Source organism: Oncorhynchus kisutch, linkage group LG24 (assembly GCF_002021735.2).
Source record: "Oncorhynchus kisutch isolate 150728-3 linkage group LG24, Okis_V2, whole genome shotgun sequence".
NCBI lineage: Eukaryota > Metazoa > Chordata > Actinopteri > Salmoniformes > Salmonidae > Oncorhynchus > Oncorhynchus kisutch.
Window position 1 is genome coordinate 9,577,200 of NC_034197.2, and position 20,567 is coordinate 9,597,766.

Here is a 20,567-nt window from a genome sequence, read left to right on the forward strand (position 1 = left end):
GAGAGAGACAGGTACACAGAGACAAGGAGAGAGAGACAGACAAGGAGAGAGAGAGAGAGAGAGAGAGAGAGAGAGAGAGAGAGAGAGAGAGAGAGAGAGGAGAGAGAGAGAGGAGAGAGAGACGGGTGCACAGAGACAAGGAGAGAGAGAGAGACAAGTACAGAGACGAGGAGACGGAGAGAGAGAGAGAGAGAGAGAGACAGGTACACAGAGACAAGGAGAGAGAGCGAGACAGGTACACAGAGACAAGGAGAGAGAGAGAGAGACAGGTACACAGAGACAAGGAGAAAGAGAGAGAGAGAGAGAGACAGGTACAGAGACCAGGAGAGACAGGTACACAGAGACAAGGAGAGAGAGAGAGAGAGACAGGTACACAGAGACAAGGAGAGAGAGCGAGACAGGTACACAGAGACAAGGAGAGAGAGAGAGAGAGACAGGTACACAGAGACAAGGAGAAAGAGAGAGAGAGAGAGAGAGAGACAGGTACAGAGACCAGGAGAGACAGGTACACAGAGACAAGGAGAGAGAGAGAGAGACAGGGACAAGGAGAGAGAGAGACAGCGACAAGGAGAGAGAGAGAGAGAGACAGGTACACAGCGACAAGGAGAGAGAGAGAGAGACAGGTACACACAGCGACAAGGAGAGAGAGAGAGAGAGACAGGTACACAGAGACAAGGAGACAGAGAGAGAGAGAGAGACAGGTACAGAGACCAGGAGAGACAGGTACACAGAGACAAGGAGAGAGAGAGAGAGAGAGCGACAAGGAGAGAGAGAGACAGCGACAAGGAGAGAGAGAGAGACAGGTACACAGCGACAAGGAGAGAGAGAGAGACAGGTACACACAGCGACAAGGAGAGAGAGAGAGAGAGACAGGTACACAGAGACAAGGAGAAAGAGAGAGAGAGAGAGAGAGGTACAGAGACCAGGAGAGACAGGTACACAGAGACAAGGAGAGAGAGAGAGAGACAGCGACAAGGAGAGAGAGAGACAGCGACAAGGAGAGAGAGAGAGAGAGACAGGTACACAGCGACAAGGAGAGAGAGAGAGACAGGTACACACAGCGACAAGGAGAGAGAGAGAGAGAGAGAGACAGGTACACAGAGACAAAGAGAGAGAGAGACAGGTACACAGAGACAAAGAGAGAGAGAGAGGTACACAGAGACAAGGGGAGAGAGAGAGAGACAAGGAGAGAGAGAGACAGGTACACAGAGACAAGGAGAGGGAGAGAGAGAGAGAGAGACAGACAAGGAGAGAGAGTCAACAAACACTAGATATATATATTTTTTAGGATAACACCAGGAAAACTCTAATATTAAAATGAAACAAACTGGGGAGAATGTGTGTGTAGGTATGTGTGTGTGTGTGACTGAGCAGTGTGTGTGTGTGTGCATCCGTGGTTGTGAACGGACTGAACAGTGTGTATGTGTGTGTGTACATAGCGTGCACTCCTACCGGCACATGACCTCTCCTGAGGCTTTGGGCAGACACTTGCCGTTGGGGCCGCAGTACTGGCACTTGTCTAGCTCACATAGCTGTCCGTGGAACTGAGGGGGACAGCGACACAGCTTGGTGGCATTGGCAGTCTGCAGACACTTCCCCTCATTCTTACAGTAATCCTCACATTTACCTGGGGGAGGGGGCAGATTGAGAAGCAGAGAAACAAAGCTCACACAGTGAATCCTCTCCTTTTGAGACATTTCTGATCAGGGATTAAGCAGTGCATTAACAAGTGGATTGAAGACCGGTAATTGTTTTGCTGAACTGCTTCAGACGAATGACAGACTCAGATGAAAACCCAGGAACTGTACCTTTGGTTACACTGTTGTACCAGGCTGATACAAAGCTGAAAAGCTCGACATCCACTTGACTTGGAAGTGGTGCACATGGTTGGGTAAATAACCCATTCTGGATTATACACTCACTGTATTGACACTGGTCTCCCAGGTACTCAGGCAGACAGCGGCAGGTGGGCTGGTTGCCCTGGGATACGGTGCAGTTGCCTCCATTGTGACAGTAGTCCTGACAGGTGTGCAGGTTACACTGGGGCCCCGTGAAGCCCTTCAGACAGCGACATGTAGGGGCACCTGGAAGAGAGAAGGACAAGGTCAACGGTTAAGAAAGACGGGTGTGGACATTACACTGGAAACGAAAAGGGTCACGCTAAATGAGAACAAAAATATAATGTAGGCTATATAAACTCCGCAACAAAAAAAGGAGTAACATCCTCTCACTGTCAACGGCGTTTATTTTCAGCAAACTTAACATGTGTAAATATTTGTATGAACATAACAAGATTCAACAACTGAGACATAAACTGAACAAGTTCCACAGACATGTGACTAACAGAAATGGAATAATGTGTCCCTGAACAAAGGGGGGTCAAAATCAAAAGTGACAGTCAATGCAGCTGGTGGCCACACCAGATACTAAATACTGCAGTGCATCTCCTCCAGGCACCAGATTTGCCAATTCTTGCTGTGAGATGTTACCCCACTCTTCCACCAAGGCACCTGCATGTTCCCGGACATTTCTGGGGGGGAATGGCCCTAGCACTCACCCTCCGATCCAACAGGTCCCAGACGTGCTCAATGGGATTGAGATCCGGGCTCCTCGCTGGCCATGGCAGAACACTGACATTCCTGTCTTGCAGGAAATCAGCCATACTGCTCGTTCTGTGCGTGGTGGAATTGTCATGCTGGAGGGTCATGTCAGGATGAGCCTGCAGGAAGGGTACCACACGAGGGAGGAGGATGTCTTCCCTGTAACGCCTGCAATGACAACAAGCTCAGTCCGATGATGCTGTGACACCATGACAGACCCTCCACCTCCAAATCGATCCCGCTCCAGAGTACAGGCCTCGGTGTAACGCTCATTCCTTCGACGATAAACGCAAATCCGACCATCACCCCTGGTGAGACAAAACCGCGACGCGTCAGAAAAGACCACTTTTTGCCAGTCCTGTCTGGTCCAGCGACGGTGGGTTTGTGTCTGGTGAGGAACTGCCTTACAAGCCCTTAGCCCAGCCTCTCTCAGCCTATTGCGGACAGTCTGAGCACTGATAGAGGGATTGTGTGTTCCTGGTGTAACTCGGGCAGTTGTTGTTACCATCCTGTACCTGTCCTGCAGGTGTGATGTTCGGATGTACCGCTCCTGTGCAGGTGTTGTTACATGTGTTCTGCCACTGCAAGGACGATCAGCTGTCCATCCTGTCTCCCTGTATCGCTGTCTTAGGTGTCTCACAGTACGGACATTGCAATTTATTGCCCATGTCACATCTGCAGTCCTCATGCCTCCTTGCAGCATGCCTAAGTCACGTTCACGCAGATGAGCAGGGACCCTGGGCATCTTTCTTTTGGTGTTTTTCAGAGTCAGTAGAAAGGCCTCTTTAGTGTCCTAAGTTTTCATAACTGTGACCTTAATTGCCTACCGTCTGTACTCTGTTAGTGTCTTTAACGACCGTACCACAGGTGCATGTTCATTAATTGTTTATGGTTCATTGAACAAGCATGGGAAACAGTGTTTAAACCCTTTACAATGAAGATCTGTGAAGTTATTTGGATGTTGACTAATTATCTTTGAAAGACAGGGTCCTGAAAATGGGACGTTTCTTTTTCTGCTGAGTTTACTGTATGACTACCTAACACACAGGGCTGAATCCGAACCCGAGACATTTTCGATGTGCATCAAGTTAGGATTCAGCCCCCAGAGTAGTTTGTGGCCACACCAATGACCTACCTGCGACCGAGGCAGTGCAGGACCCTCCATTCCTACAGTGGTCTCTACACTGGTTGACCTCACACCTCTCTCCCGTGAAGCTGGACTGGCACTGACACTTGGCCTGCTGCCTGGCGTTCAGGAAGCAGTTCCCGCCATTCAGACACAGGACCGTACACGGCCCGGACGGGGGAGCTGGGAGGAGGCGGGCAGGAGATAGGGGGAAAGGTTATTGATAGTGTGTGTGTGTGTGTGTGTGTGTGTGTGTGTGTGCCTGCGTGTGTACTCACAGAACGGAGACAGCGTGGGAGGGGGTCTCTCCACACATGTGCCGTTTTCAGCCACGCGGTCATTGGGACAGGTGCAGACTGGACCACTGGGGCTGAGCAGACACAACCACTCACACTTCTTCTTGTCACATGGGTTGGTCACTGAATCACAGAGCGAAAGGACAGACATTAAGAACCAGAGCATGATCAATTTATGTGGCGTGAACGTCAACAGTAGGGCGCTATAGGGAGGAATCGGGGTCAGAAGAACACTGTGTGGAATATGGGTTTACAGTATCACACTTTATTAGTGAATAAGGGGTCAAAAATAAGAAGTGCACTAAATGGCGAATCGGGGTCAAAAGTAGTGACTACTCTAGATAATGGATAGAGTGTCATCTGAGGTCATTTCAATGAGGAAGGGAGCTGCAGACAGACAGGACAGACAGACAGACAGAACACACAGGACAGACACTCACTCTCTGGCTGTTTGTAACGGTGGTAAAGGACTATGTCTGTGGCGTGGTTAATGCCAGTGGTCAGGTTCTCCATGGGGCCCTTGCCAAACTTGTTGACCCGGAACACAAAGTTGTTAATGTAGGTGACACCATATATGTAGTCCTCAAAAATGTCGATGCTGAACGGATGGAGCAGGTCTGGGGAGGTAAGAGGAGAGAGAGAGAGACCTTTTGGTTATCCCATGCTGCTCAAAACTCTATGGTCGTTGTGAGACGTGAAGGCACGACTCTGTAAACCAGCGACACCTGCTGGCGAGAGAAATAACCTGCTCACGGTTAGCAATGCCAGACTTTTTTGGTACAATGTCCATCTGTGGAAACGAGAGGCTCCTTCATACGGAATTCATCCCCATAAATGCACTATATGTAGCACTGAACCCCAACCCTGATCAGTATGAAGGGGAACTGAACTGTTTTTGAGGCCGGTGACGGCAATGACGGGGTCGGAGCCGTTGAGATGCACGCTGCCGATGACCGAGAGCTTAGCGTCCGCCCAGTAGAGACGCTCGTTGAAGTAGTCCACCGCCAGACCTGGAGGGAGGGAGGAGGACAAGCAGAGGAGAGTCAACGCAGGAGACCACAAAGGCTACGAAGAAGGCTACGCTAAGGCTAGGTTAAGCAATACCACAATGCAGAACGCAGAACGTACTAATGCTAGGCTACAACGCTAACGCCAATACAGACCTGTGGGCCACTGGATGTTCTCGTGGACCAGGGTCTGTCTCAAGGTTCCGTCCATGGCTGCCGTCTCAATCTTAGGGTGGTTTCCCCAGTCGGCCCAGTACATGGTTCTGGAGGGGACAGAGAAACGCAGTCCAAACAGCTCAGCAGGAAATACAAAATGGAATATTTGACATATGTTGATGTATTTTATTGGCATTCCAGCACAGTCACAGCAGCTGTGGTAAATAACCAGGTCGACCCAGTGGGCGTGGCTGGGTTGGGCCTCGCATCGGTCAAGGGTAACCATCGCTCACCCTCTCTGCGGGTCCACTACGATGGCGTAAGGCTCGTCGATCATGCCCGAGATGAGGGTCTTGCGGTGCTGGCCTGAGATCAGGGCCACCTCGATCACATCCCTGCCAGAGTCAGTCCAGTACAGGTTACCAGCCACCCAGTCCACCGCTATACCCCGAGGCATTTCCAGATGCCCTACAATCTAGTCAGGGAAGGGGGGGGGGGGGGATCAGATATGGGTGTTTTAGGTACCGTACATCACAGTATGTTGTGAACGGAAAACAACAGATCTTTCTGAGCTATGAGACATCCTGTGCACCAGACCGCAGTCCACTAATATTGTCTCACACATGGGAGGTTATGATCGTGCCCATGTTTGTGTGTGTATGTGAATTCATTCCTGCTTGCGTCGGGCCTCACCTCCAGGGTGGTAACACTTCCCTCCCTCTGGCGACGGTTGCGGTGTGTATTGGACGATGGGCCAGACAAGGGAGAGGACGACGATGAAGGAAGCTCGTAAGAGGAGATCCTGCCCGTGTGCCAGTTGGTCCAGTAGATGCGGTTGGTCTTGACGTGCAGGTCCATGGCGTCGATGCGCACGTTGGCGTCGCCCTGGAAGGTCTGCTCGTAGCGCCAGTTGGGCATGCCAGGGTCCAGGCTGCGAATCTCGTTGTCGTCGGCGATGTAGAGCACCTGTCTGCTACTGTTCAGGTCTGGGGAGGGAGAGAGAGGGAGAGAGGGACGAGGGAGGGAGGAAGGGATGGATGGAGGGAGAGAGGGGGAGAGAGGGACGAGGGAGGGAGGGAGGGAGGGAGGGAGGGAGGGAGGGAGGGAGGGAGGGAGGGAGGGGAAGTGAGAACTTCAACACACGGAATCCATGAAAATATCAATGAAAGCACATGCACTATTTCAACTAATCTAGGGGTTTGAAGAGTAAAAGTACACTACTTACTGTCAGCCTTGCAGGTGTCGTTGATCCTGGTGAAGTACTTGTGGCAGCTGCACTTGTAGGATCCCTTGGTGTTGTTGCACATGTGGGAGCACACCCCAAACTGCTTACACTCGTTCTTATCTGAGAGGGGACAGGGAGATGGTTAATAATGCTGATCGAGCGCCCAGCGAGCGAGGGAACATTCAGGTGGGTGCAGCACACCTCCACAGGTGTTGTGGCCAGTCTTCCTGAAGCCTGGTCTGCAGGCGCAGAAGGAGTCTGTCCCGTTGGTGACGCAGTGTGCCTCGTCCCCGTCCCCACACAGAGTCCTGTTGCTCCTGCAATCGTTCAGCTTGGTGTCTGCGGGGTCAGAGGGGAAAATAGCATCACGGGTCCGCAACGGCGCTGAGCCACCGGGAATGTGCATAGGCGAGTCTCGCGGCGGTGCGACTTTTTTTTTTTGGGGGGGGGGGGGGGGGGGTCACCTGTCTTGCAGTGGATCTCGTCTGAACCGTAGTCCTCACAGTCGTTGAAGAAGTTACAGCGCAGGCTGGAGCTGATGCACCCCCCGTTGGCACACAGGAACTCGTCCTTCTCACAGGTAGGCTCGGCTGGAGGGGGCTCTGAGAAAACACAAAGGGGGTAAATACGTCAATTGAATTGAATGAACACAATGACCCTAGTCCCCTAGCATACAGCTTCATATGAAACAACGAGGTCGACGTATTTAATATGCATTCTGTAATATGTATGCCGGGGGGGGGGGGGGACAGATCCAACCTGTCCCACAGGGAACCACACATCGTCAAGGCAGGCACCAGATAGCCTTGTGTTGGTCCACGTGCAAAAAGGCCAGAAGCACAGTAAACTCACGGCAGTTGAGCTCATCAGAGTTGTCCCCGCAGTTGTCAACTCCGTCACACTGTTTGGACACCTGCAGACACACACGGTCGTTCTGGCAGCGGAAAGTCCTGGTGGGGGGGCACTGGAACATCCCTGAGGGGAGCAAAACAAGAGGGGTTAAGGAGACAAGGAGTTGGAACAGGCTTTAGGATCCATAACCTTTTCACACCATCGCGACAACCAGAACGGTGTCGGCTCTGATGTTTCCTGATCACGCGGCCCATTCCATTTCCGATTTCAGCTTCTGGTGGATGAGTGACCAGGCCAACACAGTACAACTGAGCTCAGCTCTGTAGTGTGTAAAGGGTACTAGTAGACGGGATATGAATGTCACAGGATGCGAGGTCACTACTCACGGCACTGGTCGGGATTCTCGTCCGAGTTGTCTCCACAGTCGTCCTCTCCGTCACACTTCCAGGCCAGGGGCTTACACAGCGTGTTGTTACACTGGAAGTCATCCAGGGGGCAGTGTTTAGCTGAGACACGGAGAAGGGACGAAACACAAATACAGGTTGTCTATTACCGACCCGGATCCGAGAAATCCTACCACAGGTTCCAGAATCCCTCTCAATTAGGGAAAAAGTTCAAATCTCAATATGACCCCTCTCTTTTTAGCACTGTGGCCATGTCAAACGGGAGCCTGAGTGACACACACAGGTACACAACACACACACACACACACTCACGAGCAATGTGACACTTCTCCTCGTCGCTGCCGTCCAAACAGTCAGCGTCTGCGTCACAGCGCCAGCGGCTGGGGATGCAGTGGCCGTTCTTACACTGGAACTGATCACTGTCACACCTCAGCTCACAGCCGTCCTGAGGGACCCACACACAACAAGTCCCTCACTCTCAATGTAGGAAAGCCTCACATCATCATCAACATCAAAGCACAACCATTACAGCGGATGTCCGTGGACAGGATATCCAAATAGAGAGGTTATTTCACATGTCCTCCTCAAGTAAAAAGGCAGGTGTCTAAGCTTCAAGGACAACCCGATAACACAGAGGGCTGTGAGAAGTAGTACGAGTCAGTAGTGTTATCTATGACACAAGTATCTGACCCAGCACTGTTGCTATGATGGAGTCCGGCGCGTTACCTCATCAGATCCGTCAGCACAGTCATGGTCCCCATCACACTTCCACCTCCCGGCGATACACCGTCCGTTGGTACAGGCAAACTCACTCTCGGAGCACGGCCGCGGCACTGTAAAGACACACAGCGACGCAGGTCTGGCGTGAGGACCGTGCAGCTTCGCTGGAAACGGCTTCCAGATCGTTGGCGTCCAAACTCACAGGTGAGAGCATGCCCCACACACAAAAACACATGGACACTCAGATGGGGGCCAACCAATGACAGCCAAAGGGGCGCTCCAGAGATCCCCCCCCCCCCCTCCCCCCTGCTTTAACGGACTTAAGCGTCTTCGAAAACAAGACAAAAGCTTTGTTGAGTACAATGGCCTTAGGTGGCCAGGTAGGATAATACCATTACTTCACATAACAGTAGAAACTATCCTCTGGAGCGCTACCTTTGACCTCTCACTTTTTGAGGGGACGTCAAGGTGGGGACTGGAGTTCAAATGGGCAGCATCAGACATGCAAACGAGCGCGATGGGATTGAAATGGGGGTGCGATGGGAGGAGGAGGAGCAGAGTGACATTAGGTTGGGAGGAGATGGGGATGGTTAAAAGTGGAGGCCTACCTCTGGCTCAAGCCAACGGGCCAGTCGGTGTGAAATGAAACAGACATGAGACGAGGTGAGATGCATAAAGAGATGATATTAAAAAGGAGCAAAGGCCAAACTGAATGAATTTCTACCGAATGAAAGGCAACTTTGCAGGTAAGATGAGGTTTTCGCTACGAAACAGACCCGCAAGAAGACACAGACAAAGACAAACGCACGATTCAAACAATTGAAACGGTGTTTCGGGGCAGTCATACGGAGCAAGCCACCAATGCCCAATCCCTAGAGGTGCACAAACCATGAGCATTAATAACAATGCAACAGGACAACGCAGTGACACTGTACTGGCGACACGAGTGAACGAGGATAGTGTGCGCTAACAGGGGATGACAGAGCGAGACCTTACCGCACTTGTCCTCGTCCGAGTTGTCCCCACAGTCGTTGTCGTAGTCACACTGCCAGCGGCCCGGGACACAGCGGTTGTTCTTACACCTGAACTGGTACGGCTCGCACGTCCTCTCATCTACACAGAGACACACGCCGTCAGCGCCGTAACAATCATATAGAGCACATGGCAGCACAGGAGGTCCACGGCATCATCATTGAACCATCGACACTAGAGAGGTCATTGGCAATGCTGGCGACCAATCACGGACGCGGTCCCAGATCATAACCAAAACTCCATGGCAATAAAGGTAGCGGCGCTTTGAAGCGGCTGGTTGAGCCGTCTCTCTGTTCCCTAGGCGACAGAACAGAACACCCACCACATTCCTCTTTGGGTTCGTCAGACGAGTCTCCGCAGTCATTTTCTCCGTCACACTTCCACCGGGCCGGGATGCAGCGTCCAGAGTCCTTACAGCGAAACTCATCCACGCCACACGTCATCTGGGCTGGAGGGGGGGGGGAGAGAGGAGAGAGGGAGGGGGAGAGAGATTGAGGCTTGTATACCAGGCCAGATAGACTGAGTAAAGTAAAAGGTGATGGGAGGATGTCACGAGGTCTGTAAGATCTAGTGCATTTTGTAATTGATTAGTTCGGTAGGTTTAGCCACAACCCGGTATGCAGAAACATGTTTTCTTCTTCAACACGGAAGCGGAACTTGACTTGTGTGTCTGTCATTAGTCTAGAACGGTCTTCTGAAACAGAGGGGTGGGTTCTCACTGCAGTTGGCTGGTTCGTCCGACCCGTCCACACAGTCATTGTCACGGTCACACACCCAGACGCGAGGGATACAGCGCTTGGTGATGGCACACTGGAACTGAGTGGGCGCACACGTGACCTCGGCTAGAAGGGGGGAGACAGACCGACTGTTACTGAGAGGGAGCAACTCGCAACAACAACAGTTGATTTGTTATGGCACAGGTTAGTCTCACTGAAATGCAATCAAGTTTCACAAGAGAGACCTGGGTCAGCAGTACTACCCCGATAAAACACAACACATAGGTAGGTGATGTGTACAACGGGCATACAGACACATGTAAGAAAGTGTGTAGACGGGACGTGTGGACTCACGGCAGTCCTTCTCGTCCTCTCCTTCGCCACAGTTGTCCTGTCCGTTACAGCGGAAGATTCCTGGGATACAGCGGCTGGGGTGGGAGCACTTGAACTGACTGGGCAGACACACGTGGATATCTGGAGAACAAATCACACACACACACACACACACAGAGAGAGGAAGAGAGGTCAGAGATGAGCAGAGAAACAAAGAGTGGGAGAGAGAGAGAGAGAGCAAGAGAGAGAGAGTGGGGGCGTGAATGAAAGATTGAGGGAGGGGGAGCGAAAGCAGAAACGAGGTCGTTACCGCAGTTGGCCTCGTCCGAATTGTCCTGGCAGTCGTTGTCCCCGTCACAGATGTAGGCTGGGTTGGTGCAGATGCCTGTTCCACACTGGAACTGGCCGGGCCTGCACTTGAACTCCGCTATAAAGGACAAATGGATGACACCGACAGACACACATTCAGATCGAGGTCATTTGAAAGTCTGAAACAGACCCACAGCAGATCCACACCAACGCTCTTCCTCCACCTCTCATCCTCCACGATCTCAGAGCCCAGTAGAAGGATCAATGACCCTTTGCTATACAACCACATACTACTTGTTCACCCATTTGATGTAGAGCTGGCTTCGCCAAGGTCGTGGGTTCAATTCCCACAGGGACCACACACACACACACTAGAAATGTACGCAATCACTTTACCAAGTCGCGTTGGATGAAAAAGTGTCACACTCACGACATTCTGCAGGCTCGTCCGAGCGATCCCCACAGTCGTCCTCCGTGTCACACTTCCACCAGAAGGGGATGCACTTGTCGTTCTTACACACAAACTGGACGAGGGGAGGAGGAGAGAGGAGAGAGAGAAAGTGAGAACGAACGGGTTAGCAAACAGAGGACGTTGCAAAAATGAATGACAAGCCACTTAACCGTCGCAGTCTCTAACAACAGTCTTCAACTCGTTGTTATTTAAGTCTCCACTGATCATATCATTAAGACGAATCCAAAAACAGACGGAATGGAAGTCTGACGCTCATTCATCTATTAATACCACAGCTAAATGGGGAACGTTCTACTTAGTTCTACTACCAAAGCCCAGGTAAGAGGCTGAATGTAAGGCTGTGCTGTACTGTACTGTGTAGATAATGACGCTTAATTATCGCACAAAGCATAATAAACAGCAGTGTAACATCTCCTCATTCCACAAGAGGCTCTGCTGCCCCCTAGCTGCCTGGCCCCTCAACAGCCATATCGTTCTGCAGTCCCTCACCTGGCTGGCAGTGCAGTTGGACATGCAGGTGCGTCCATCGTTGGCCAGGTAGAAGTTGGTGGGACAGGCACACTTGTAGCCCCCTCCAGGGCTCAGCAGACACAGGTTACTACAGCCACCGTTGTCTGTCTGGCACGGGTGGTTAAACACTGGAAGCAAAGGGGATGAAGGGAACTCTTAACCGGAGCTACTGTGTGTGTGTGTGTGTGTGTGTGTGTGTGTGTGTGTGTGTGTGTGTATGTACATGCGTATCTCTTACCCTCAGGCTGGCGGTAAGGGTGGTAGATGTGGATGTCCATGGGCCGGTGGAGGGTAGTGACCAGGGTGGTCTTGTTGATACCCAGGGTCTTGTGACACCTGTTGATGGACTTGGTCTCCCAGTCGGTCCAGTAGATGTACTCCTCAAACAGGGTCATGGCGAAGATGTGGGGGACGTCCTGGGTAAGCACTGTGGACCCAAAACACACAGCAGGGATGTCATTGGTATCATATTACACACAGGGTCCCGAGTTTTACCTGGCCACCACATGACCTGACCAGGAAAATCGCTACCGGCTAAAACCTGGGGTCCAAGAGTTTTTCCCTAGTCCAAACACTGGGGGACATCAATAACACCACAACGGTGTCAGTCAAATGTGTATAGTCACACAACGCCCAACGACTAACACAGGGAGTAGTGGTGACGGAGCGACAGCCATTCATGGTACCAACTCACTACTGTCTATGGGTTAAGCAGTAGGAGCCACGCACACCTCTCACGGTCATGACTATGTGCTTAAGAATGTTCCTCATCAATGCACTCATTCGGTTCGCTCCATGTTGTTATGGAAACACGGCATTAGCTACCTGACAGTCCTCTGCTTTAAAAGCACAGTCGGCCACCCACACACACACACACACACACACACACACACACACACACACACACACACACACACACACACACACACACACACACACACACACACACACACACACACACACACACAGTGTGAAACAGCACATGTTAGATTTAGGATGGTGACGTCTCATCATTGGTTAATTGATATTCTAATCAGTGTTGTGGTACAAACGTTACACGAGTCTCCTGCCACCTGGACAAGTCCTGAGGGAGTTTCGTTCTATGATACTGGAGCGACGGGAGCTGAGAGGAGATGCTGGTGGATCTACACGGAGTGGCCTTTGACCAGCTCCCTCCCTTATCTGAACTCAAACAGCCTGTGTCCCCATTAGGAAGACAGTTCTGTGTGCGCAGAAGGTTAACGACCCACGGGTGGGCTAGCACCACCGTACCAGAGCGCTAACACGGCTCCACTGCCGACCACGGAACATCCGCCAGGCAATAGGAACCATGGCCCGTCTGGTCAGGACGAGAACCGCAGAACACACAGCCGACACCAACTCTACTATGAAACCTCCACGACGACCGGGAAGACGCATCCTCTCAAACCCACGTGCCCTAGTCTCAAACGGAGGTTTGTGAATGTGAGGAATTCAAAATCATCAGGAACTCCTCCGCATCCCTGCATTCTTCTGCACGGTTGGCTGACAATATAAAGCATTGTCCTTTGTCTGGTGACAAGGCGCGGGGTATTCAGACCTCATGCAGATAACAGCCTCATCAGTAGTCTGACCGAACAATAGCCCCCTCTCTCTCTCTCTCTCTCTCTCTCTCTCTCTCTCTCTCTCTCTCTCTCTCGTCTCACTCCTTCCCCTCCCCCCCAATGGGCCCAGGGCTCTAAACGGCACCACTGTGAACAGTGCGCTGGACCGTGGCTCTCATACAATTGCGCGCGTGTACATGTGTGTGTGTGTGTGTGTGTAGGCTATTGTATGTCAATATGCATTACCCGTGTGTCTGTTGGTCCCATCCAGGCTGGCAAACTCAATGTAGTCCTCTCTGGCATCGGCCCAGTAGATGCGGTCGTTGATGAAGTCCAACGTAAGACCATTGGGCCAGGTGATCTTGTCCTCAACGATCACACTTCGGTTGGAGCTGTCCATCCCAATCCGCCCTATGTGGGGGTTGTCACCCCAGTCTGACCAGTACAGGTACCTGAGGAGCAAGACGGGACAGTATCACATTACACCATCAGAACCCTTATTAGAGAAAAAGGCCGTCGTCTTGTAGACATCGTCCTTGGAGCCAACAGGACGTACGGCCTGACCGGGATAACTCTGGGTACTAGTTGTAGCCTATAAGTCCTTAGCGTTCCATTGCATTTCACTGTTCATTCGTACAGAGGCTGAGTACGCGACAACGCGTCCGTCTCAGACCATACAGGACTTTCCAGTCCAGCCTCATGTTCTGTGTGTATCGTACTCTGGGCTGTCCCTCTCACCCGTTGCGTACATCCAAAGCCACAGCGCGTGGTTCCCTCAGGCCGGTGTTCACCAGGACCGACCGGAAGGCTCCTCCTAGCTTGGACACCTCGATGGTGTCCCGCCCCTTATCACACCAGTACAGGTTTCCTCCGACCCAGTCTACAGCCAATCCGTCTGGGTTACTGAGGGAGGTCCGGTGCAGCACCTGGACAAGAGCCAATCAGAGAGTCAGATGCTGGCCAACTAACTAACTAACTAACCAGGAAGTCATATACGGGCCAACTGTCCATTCAGAGCCACAAAAAGACAAACTGTTCAATAAGAGAGAAATAAACTAGCCTACTGTCCAATGAGAACAACAGACTTGAGACATATCCAATCTGAAAGCCACTAACAGGTCGGTTGTCCAATCAGAGAGCCACAGACAGGTTAACTGACCAATCAGAGTGAAGGACTAGCCAGCTGTCCACAGACTCAATGAGAGTGACAGACCCGGACAACTTCCTTACGGACCTCGATGTTGCTGCCGTTGATGTTCATGCGGCGTATCATGGAGCCCTGAGTGGTCACGTCTGTCCAGTAGAGCATCTGCTCTGCATAGTGGAAGTCCAGAGCCACCGCGTTGTTCAGGCCCTGGCGCACACACACACACACATTAGAAAACAGACTATCAGGAGCCGCAAATTCTATACTTACACACATTTACAATCACTGAATTCTATTTAATTTGCAAAGGATCCAAACATTCCAAAAAGATCATACCCCCCCCCAAAGCATACACACTCAGAAGCACGCAAATACATGCACAGAAAACACGACACACAGGATATAGCCTACAATCGGTTTAGATTATCACTAATCGCTGATCATAAATAGCCATATAAATGGACACCTGGTTAAATGGCACACTGATCCCAACACAGTGTGTGCTGTCTCACCTGTTTAATCAGAGTGTAGTTGGTGCCATTCAGGTCCAGTTTCCTCAGGTAGTACCGGTTGGCAAAGATCAGGAAGGGCTCCTCATCTGTAGCGAGACGGACCGATACGAGGGTAAAGAGTTAGGGGGACCAGAAAAGGGCTCTCTGTACATGGTCGAACTCGTCATAAAGAGAGGCGCGTGCGCCCAAACGCTAAGCGATGGCTCACGCTCCTTGAACGCCGCAACGGAATACACTTGGAAAACATTTTTACGACGGACAACGAAAGAGCCTTTCTTATTGGACGAATCCAAGTAGTCCCCGCTGTTGGTCTTACCAGAGGTGGACTTGCAGATGGTAGGATTGTCCGGTCGGAGCTGGAAGCCCTCCACACAGAGACAGTGGAAGGATCCGTGAGTGTTGATACAGCGCTGGGTACAGGGGTAGGACGTGGTACACTCATCTATGTCCACACACGTCTTCCCATCCCGCTTCAGGTGGAAGCCAGGGTGACACCTGCACTGTAGGGGCCCAGGGGGACACACAGACAGCATGTCAATACAGTAGAACACATTGGCAGCTACAGTAGGTCGGTGCTGTACCTAGCAGACTCACATGGTTCACCAATAAGGAGGGAGATGAGACTGAGGTGGACGGAATTGATAATATCGCAGAATTTCCAGGTTGTGTTACACAGGTAGAAATATTGGCAACGTGCACAAAAGCAGACACACACACACACACCCCCCCCCCCGTACCTTGAAGCCTATCTTGAGGTCCTCACAGAGCTGGGAGCAGCCACTCTGCTTGCTGTTGAGACACTCGTTGATGAAGCAGTTGAGTTCGTCAGAGCCGTCTCCACAGTCATCGTTACGGTCACACAGCAACGTCTCGTTAAGACACTTCCCATTACGACACATGTAGGCAGAGTCATTACACTTCCTCTCTGTAGGCGGAGCAAAATACTGCCGTTTAGGTTATGCAGACAGAAGGGCCAGCAGCGCCAACATCGCTTTACTGCAATGACCACAGAGAACATGAAAAGATGCACAACGCAGAACTCGCTCCGCCATTTCCTGGTTGCTAAAAAAAACTTGAATAATTAACTCTAACTTTTTTTTAAAAATTCACTACCAAAACAAAACCTATCGTACGGGACGCTATGGCCTTCTCAGCAGAAGCCACAGGCAATTACTTAAACAACTCAACCACAAAATGACACACCAACACAGTGTTGTACTATACATTTCCACAGTACAGATAAAGAACACAGTGTGTCCGTGAGACCTGAGTCTGTGCACCGGGGGTTCTTGGGAGCTTCATCAGAGCGGTCCTGACAGTCGAAATCTCCATCACACTCCCAGCTCTTCTGGTTGAGGCAGCGGCCGTTGTTACAGCGGAACTCCTGTGGCCCACACGTAGGATACTCTACACGGGTAGAGAGGTAGGCACATGTCAGCGCCGAGACATTTGTCTGCGTCTCTATACCTGTCAAATGTCCCTATCCTTTCAGTTATGGGTAATGGCGAAGGAATCGATAACCGTATATTGAAAACCCGCCAGTTATCCTGCACTGTCAGGTCGGCGGTTAAGGGAAGAAGGAACTGACAAAAAGATGCACACATCACAACCGCCAGCATCACTCCATCCCCGTCTCTCTCCTCCTCTGTTGCTCACGCAGCGCCACACACTCACCGCACTGTGGGGACTCGTCGGATCCGTCAGAGCAGTCGACGTCGTGGTCACACACAAAGTGCTTGGGGATACACTGTCTGTCCTGGCACATGAACTCATTCTCATCGCAGGTGTTGTTGTACACTGAGAGGGAGAGAAAAGAGAGCGAGAGAAAGCGAGAACGGGTTAGCAAACAGAGGGCGTGGCAAAAATGAACGACACGACACGTAACCGTAGCAGTCTCTAACAACAGTCTTCAACCCGTTGCCAGCTAAATGGGGAACGTTCTACTTTCTACTTAGTTCTACTACCGAAGCCCAATTCAGGCGTGGTGATGATTATGGAGTGAGTGGAGGAGCTGTTGAGAGATTGTTCTCCAACTCACAGCAGCCAGCCTTGATGGGTACAACCCATAGGGGCAGAGTACTATACTATATTATTAGGACACAACAGAGGGGGAAATAAATGCTGTTGCCCTCTCACTTTCAAACCAAGGTGCCTTGAACAGCGGCGCAAATTAAAGACTACGACTCACAGCAGCCAGCCTTGACGCTCTCGTCCGCCCCATCCAGACAGTCCTTATCCCCGTCACACTTCCAGCGTTGAGGGACACACACATGAGTGCCGGGACACTGGAACGCCTCGGGGCTGCACGTCTTGGTTTCTATGGCAACGTCGGAGACATGAACAGGTTAGATAACTTTCGAGTAGCGGTCGTCAAAAATGAACCGGATCAAGCAACCAACCAACGAATCAGGCTCCTCCTGTGTAAATATGTTTGGGAGAATTTGGGAATCGCATTGGTAATTGCTGCCAATGTCAGCAGAGGGTATGGTAGAGAACTCGGTGTGGCCTGGGGCCAGAAATCGTAGGAGCCACTCACTGCATCTGCTGTCCTCGTCACTATTGTCTCCACAGTCGTCGGCGCCGTCACACACCCAGTGGTTGGAGATACAGCGATGGTTCCCACACTCAAACTCGGTGGACGTACAGAACTTATCTGCAAAGACAGAGGGAAAATGTTAGCGAATTTAATCTGGGTTAATTTGTGCAAGAATAGATTTATCACCAAAAATTTAAAAAAAGTTGACTGAATTATTAAACTCTGACCCCATGCTGGTTGTGTTTATCTATTGAATACGCAGGGAGACCACACTGTTTTGATCTTTGTGGCACAACAGTACAATACAAAGTTGCATTACATCAGCTAAGGGAATACGGGGAAGCACAGAAGGTATCTCTATATTGGTCAAGGAGACTGACCACAGTGGGTCTCGTCAGCGCCGTTCTCGCAGTCGTTCTCCTTGTCACAGGTCCAGCTCATAGGGATACAGCGACCACTGGGGCAGGCAAAGAAGTTCACCGGGCACTTCAGCTTCTTCTTGTCTGGCGGAGAGAGACGGAGAGCACACTGTAACGCTTTGACGATCCTAAAGGTGTTTGCCAATGAGTCAGAACGGGGCTTCAAATAGCTATGCTTCCTTTCCTGCACAATGTAACCAATGGAGCAGTCCCAAAAGTGCCACCCCCGCCCATTTTGTCACTCCGGGCAGGCTCAAGCAAACGCTCAAAGTGTTTGAAAGAAAAAAAAGACTGTTTAAAGCCCTGGCTGAATGATATACTGCCCAATAGGCCCTAAAAGGAGAACGGTAAGATCTGTCTGTCTGTTACCTGGGCAGTTTCTCTCATCCGAGTAGTCTCCACAGTCGTTGTTGCCGTCGCACTGCCAGGAAGGCAGGTAGCACAGCGTGGTCCTCTCACAGCTCTTGAAGGTCGCCCCCTTCACCCCCAGACGGAAGTAGCGGGAGCAGTCAGTTGGCACTGGGGAGGAGAGACGTCATATACGAATGAACAACCGTTAGGTGGTTAGTTGAGGGGCTCCTAGGGAGCGGCGTCTGTACGTTCAACACAGGGTGGGGGATGAAATGGCAATACTTTTCATCACAGTCGTATGTGCCCCGATGGGGGATGAAATGGCAATACTTTTCATCACAGTCGTATGTGCCCCGATGGGGGATGAAATGGCAATACTTTTCATCACAGTCGTATTTGCCCTGATGGGGGATGAAGTGGCAATACTTTTCATCACAGTCGTATGTGCCCCGATGGGGGATGAAATGGCAATACTTTTCATCACAGCCGTATTTGCCCCGATGGGGGATGAAATGGCAATACTTTTCATCACAGTCGTATTTGCCCCGATGGGGGATGAAATGACAATACTTTTCATCACAGTCGTATTTGCCCCGATGGGGGATGAAATGGCAATACTTTTCATCACAGTCGTATGTGCCCCGATGGGGGATGAAATGGCAATACTTTTCATCACAGTCGTATGTGCCCCGATGGGGGATGAAATGGCAATACTTTTCATCACAGTCGTATTTGCCCCGATGGTGGATGAAATGGCAATACTTTTCATCACAGTCGTATGTGCCCCGATGGGGGATGAAATGGCAATACTTTTCATCACAGTCGTATTTGCCCCGATGGGGGATGAAATGGCAATACTTTTCATCACAGTCTTATGTGCCCCGATGGGGGATGAAATGGCAATACTTTTCATCACAGTCGTATGTGCCCCGATGGGGGATGAAATGGCAATACTTTTCATCACAGTCGTATTTGCCCCGATGGGGGATGAAATGGCAATACTTTTCATCACAGTCGTATTTGCCCCGATGGGGGATGAAATGGCAATACTTTTCATCACAGTCGTATTTGCCCCGATGGGGGATGAAATGGCAATACTTTTCATCACAGTCGTATTTGCCCCGATGGGGGATGAAATGGCAATACTTTTCATCACAGTCGTATGTACCCCGATGGGGGATGAAATGGCAATACTTTTCATCACAGTCGTATGTGCCCCGATGGGGGATGAAATGGCAATACTTTTCATCACAGTCGTATGTGCCCCGATGGGGGATGAAATGGCAATACTTTTCATCACAGTCGTATGTACCCCGATGGGGGATGAAATGGCAATACTTTCATCACAGTCATATTTGCCCCAATGGGGGATGAAATGGCAATACTTTTCATCGCAGTCGTATTTGCCCCGATGGGGGATGAAATGGCAATACTTTTCATCACAGTCGTATTTGCCCCGATGGGGGATGAAATGGCAATACTTTTCATCACAGTCGTATGTGCCCCGTATGTGCCCCGATACGTTCAAAACGGACGCACTAGCCACGGCAGACGCCTCCGTACGCCATTACTGAGCTAAAAATGACCTTTCTTCACAGATATCCGACATGTCAGAGACGGCCTGTAGACTTACAGCAGTTCATCTCGTCGCTGGCGTCCTCACAGTTGACCACCTGGTCACATCGGCTGGTGTTGGAGATGCAGCTTCCATCTCGACACTGGAACTCTCCGACTTTGCAGAGGGTCACTGGAGGACGCACACACATTAGAACGGGTATAGTCACGCGGACGCAAACACACACACACACACACACACACACACACACACACACACACACACACACACACACACACACACACACACACACACACACACACACACACACTACTTACTGTTGCAGGGCAGCTCGTCGGAGTGATCTCCACAGTCGTCAGTCCCGTCACACCAGAACATGTGGCCGATGCAGCGGCCGTTGATACAGCGCCTGTAGCCTTTCTTACACAGCCGGTTCGCTGCAGAGAGGAAGACCAGCTCTAGCTGCCTTACTATGACCAATACAGTTTTGACCCCCCCCCCCTCAAAAAAAACAGACACACGCACACAGACTCACCGCAGTACGACTGTTTCTCGTCTGACTTGTCTTTGCAGTGGGCCATGCCGTCACAGGTCAGGCTGTAGTTGATGCAGTCCCCGTTGCCACACTCAAAGTCGTCCACACTACCACACGACGTGTTCAGAGCTACGGTAGTAGGGGAGAGAC

General features: G+C 51.1%; 1 protein-coding gene across 2 annotated transcripts in view; it reads right to left on the reverse strand.

Moving 5' to 3' along the window:
• Window positions 1–20,567, reverse strand: part of LOC109869673 (low-density lipoprotein receptor-related protein 1) — a 148,701-nt gene that overhangs the window by 7,466 nt on the left and 120,668 nt on the right. For both annotated transcript variants that reach the window (XM_031803758.1, XM_031803759.1), the window contains exons 47-85: window positions 20,418–20,546; window positions 20,200–20,319; window positions 19,940–20,053; window positions 18,325–18,474; window positions 17,917–18,039; window positions 17,537–17,653; window positions 17,189–17,317; window positions 16,675–16,797; window positions 16,267–16,407; window positions 15,738–15,925; window positions 15,317–15,500; window positions 15,001–15,086; window positions 14,576–14,695; window positions 14,080–14,267; window positions 13,588–13,793; window positions 11,997–12,185; window positions 11,738–11,886; window positions 11,207–11,300; window positions 10,778–10,894; window positions 10,489–10,608; window positions 10,138–10,260; window positions 9,741–9,866; window positions 9,383–9,499; window positions 8,393–8,499; window positions 7,979–8,111; window positions 7,649–7,768; window positions 7,263–7,385; window positions 6,875–7,012; window positions 6,612–6,749; window positions 6,411–6,530; window positions 5,879–6,171; window positions 5,479–5,660; window positions 5,186–5,292; window positions 4,913–5,032; window positions 4,463–4,639; window positions 4,005–4,145; window positions 3,736–3,909; window positions 1,923–2,084; window positions 1,453–1,627 (exon numbers count right to left, since the gene is read on the reverse strand). In XM_031803758.1, the coding sequence (XP_031659618.1) occupies window positions 1,453–1,627; window positions 1,923–2,084; window positions 3,736–3,909; window positions 4,005–4,145; window positions 4,463–4,639; window positions 4,913–5,032; window positions 5,186–5,292; window positions 5,479–5,660; window positions 5,879–6,171; window positions 6,411–6,530; window positions 6,612–6,749; window positions 6,875–7,012; window positions 7,263–7,385; window positions 7,649–7,768; window positions 7,979–8,111; window positions 8,393–8,499; window positions 9,383–9,499; window positions 9,741–9,866; window positions 10,138–10,260; window positions 10,489–10,608; window positions 10,778–10,894; window positions 11,207–11,300; window positions 11,738–11,886; window positions 11,997–12,185; window positions 13,588–13,793; window positions 14,080–14,267; window positions 14,576–14,695; window positions 15,001–15,086; window positions 15,317–15,500; window positions 15,738–15,925; window positions 16,267–16,407; window positions 16,675–16,797; window positions 17,189–17,317; window positions 17,537–17,653; window positions 17,917–18,039; window positions 18,325–18,474; window positions 19,940–20,053; window positions 20,200–20,319; window positions 20,418–20,546 (5,563 nt within the window). The remainder of the gene's footprint in view (window positions 1–1,452; window positions 1,628–1,922; window positions 2,085–3,735; window positions 3,910–4,004; window positions 4,146–4,462; window positions 4,640–4,912; window positions 5,033–5,185; window positions 5,293–5,478; window positions 5,661–5,878; window positions 6,172–6,410; window positions 6,531–6,611; window positions 6,750–6,874; window positions 7,013–7,262; window positions 7,386–7,648; window positions 7,769–7,978; window positions 8,112–8,392; window positions 8,500–9,382; window positions 9,500–9,740; window positions 9,867–10,137; window positions 10,261–10,488; window positions 10,609–10,777; window positions 10,895–11,206; window positions 11,301–11,737; window positions 11,887–11,996; window positions 12,186–13,587; window positions 13,794–14,079; window positions 14,268–14,575; window positions 14,696–15,000; window positions 15,087–15,316; window positions 15,501–15,737; window positions 15,926–16,266; window positions 16,408–16,674; window positions 16,798–17,188; window positions 17,318–17,536; window positions 17,654–17,916; window positions 18,040–18,324; window positions 18,475–19,939; window positions 20,054–20,199; window positions 20,320–20,417; window positions 20,547–20,567) is intronic.